The sequence below is a fragment of the Olea europaea genome, unplaced genomic scaffold, assembly GCF_002742605.1.
Source record: "Olea europaea var. sylvestris unplaced genomic scaffold, O_europaea_v1 scaffold9914, whole genome shotgun sequence".
In the NCBI taxonomy this organism is placed as follows: Eukaryota; Viridiplantae; Streptophyta; class Magnoliopsida; order Lamiales; family Oleaceae; genus Olea; species Olea europaea.
This window is the reverse complement of record NW_019268426.1, coordinates 1-2163: the sequence shown is the minus strand read 5'-3', so window position 1 is coordinate 2163 and position 2163 is coordinate 1. Positions and strand designations below refer to the sequence as shown.

General features: G+C 32.5%; 1 protein-coding gene across 1 annotated transcript; it reads right to left on the bottom strand.

Moving 5' to 3' along the window:
• Nucleotides 1-629: 629 nt before the first annotated feature.
• On the bottom strand, nucleotides 630-1911 carry LOC111392870 (protein PLANT CADMIUM RESISTANCE 12-like). The gene is made up of 4 exons (XM_023018271.1): nucleotides 1809-1911; nucleotides 1459-1530; nucleotides 1069-1278; nucleotides 630-920 (listed from the first exon to the last, which is right to left on the bottom strand). Exons 1-4 carry the CDS (start codon nucleotides 1909-1911, stop codon nucleotides 841-843), a joined length of 465 nt encoding a protein of 154 aa, XP_022874039.1. The 3' UTR covers nucleotides 630-840.
• Nucleotides 1912-2163: the final 252 nt, after the last annotated feature.

Genomic DNA, 2163 nt, shown 5'->3' with positions numbered 1-2163 from the left:
AGAAAATATTTCTTTCCATACAAATTTCATGCGTGCAATCAAGTTTTGTGTTCCTCAGTTAGGAACAAAAACTGTCATGGGTGCTAACTGCTCATTAAGAAATAATTTTTCAAGGGGAGAGGATGTAAAAATAATTGACATCAGTTTTAAATCTACGGGTGAACAAGAAAACTACCAACCTGTCAATTCCGTGTAACCTCGTTGAAACTGGGGTTTTGAAGTCGTTAGTTTCAAAGTTGAATCAAGATTTGGTTTAGGTTTTGTAGTTGATTGAAATCAAATGCTCACGTAATATTTTAAAAAAGAATATTGTTTCACTCGAGATAAATATATTATTTATTAGTTCAAATTATATTTCTACAAATTTATTTTTCTAGTCGGCTCCAATTTTTCATTAAGGAAATAATTATTCATACATACATACATACATACATACATATATATATATTGATTCAAGTATTAAAATATTATTTGAAATATATATTTATTTTTTACTTATTTAAAAGATGTTAACTGTTCAAGTCGCTAAAACTATGATTTGTAACTAAAAACGAATTGCAAAATTTGTTTGGTTTAAAAAATTTCTTAAACCGCTAAATTGATTTCGTTTGCACCCTTACTCAAATTCCTTCACTTGCAAACAAATCCATTTCATCATTACCATTCAATACTTAAACCACATAGCGAGTTCAGTGTCTCAATCTAGCAATCGAACTCAACAAATATCATAATATTTAATCAACATGAGAAAGTTCATGAATATATAGTAGTTACATAGTTTAGTCGCAGATTCGTAGTTGATCATATTGAAATGTCGACCATATATAAAAAGGAGTTGGCTTAACGGGTGATGTTGGCCGGAAAAAGTGGCGGAACGGTAATTCCTTCGCTTTTCCACTTCTCAACATTTCCTTCCCAACCTGCATGCTTCATGGGGTTATTTTCCAAAATAAATATTGCATTCAATATAAATATTTTGTACTATAACAATATGGTCTATCTGTTCTTTTGTTCTTATTTATAGTTTCTTTGTTAAGCTTTCCATGTTCTAAACAATTAGTGCATTACCTATAGAGGGATCAACGCCACGATTCTTGAGTTCTCTGTATTCTTGACAAATACCACACACGCAGCAGCAACAATGTACTACAAAATCTGCACAAGGTGCTTCTTGCAGGTTGAAAAGTGCCCTCAATTTTGACCGGTAATTGCTTGTGTACAACCAAGTGCAGTGGACCATGTGGAGAGCAGTGTATATTCCACATCCAATTTGACTGGCTGTGACAAAGAAAAAGAAAAAGTAATTACATTAACTCTTGTTTCTCTAACATTTGATTCATGAGGTTTAAAATAAGCAATTGTGAAAGTATAGATGAAACTAGGCTATAACATTGAGTCTATAACGGAAAATAGATAAAAATAGAGAGAGAGAGGTTGAATTTCAAGTGTTTTACTTACGTGTTGTTCCTCTATCAATTATTTCGATAATCTGCCCCATAGTGATGCATGGACAAAAGAAAGTCTTCACGCCTTCAAATAGACACGTGAAAAAGAGCAAGGTAATCACAAGTAGGCAAACAAAAGACGTTGTAAGTAAATGCTACAATATTATGCCACTATTTGGTGAAAATTAAAATTCAGTACTAGAAGTCTGATTTTAATCTCCATCAAACGGGGACTAAATATTGTTAGGAAGAATGATAATTGAACTTCTATCTATTGTATTATGCACAACATTAACTTTGATGAGATAATAGGCAAACTAATGGAAAGATAAAAAGAAACAGATAATCTTTGAAGTTAATTACAATTGGAGCGATCGTCTAAGCAATCATACAACCCAGTGGACCAGTTGCCCTCCTTCGGGTACGAAGTCTTCATATAAGCATCTCCGGCTTTACTTGATTCCATATTTGTCGATTTGGAATTTTGATTGTACATGTTGCCTTTATATACTGCGATTCAGAGGTTTGTTTATTTACAATACAATTTCTGGGAAATTACAGGTACAATGTGAGGTTAGTGGTATCCATATTTTTAATGAATTAATGTCATTGACCAAACGTATTTCCAGCTCAAGCTTTAAATTTCCTGACATGAAATATTATACTTTATTTCCTCGTTCAACATCCAACAATATTAAAAAGGCGGGGTTTACCTCCT

Excerpts from the sequence above, each read along its gene's own strand:
- LOC111392870 (XM_023018271.1), bottom strand. The coding sequence starts at position 1,911 with ATGGAATCAAGTAAAGCCGGAGATGCTTATATGAAGACTTCGTACCCG. Across the intron at positions 1,531-1,808 it reads CTTAGACGATCGCTCCAATT|GCGTGAAGACTTTCTTTTGT; the intron begins GTAATTAACTTC and ends GTCTATTTGAAG. Across the intron at positions 1,279-1,458 it reads AATTGATAGAGGAACAACAC|CCAGTCAAATTGGATGTGGA; the intron begins GTAAGTAAAACA and ends TCTTTGTCACAG.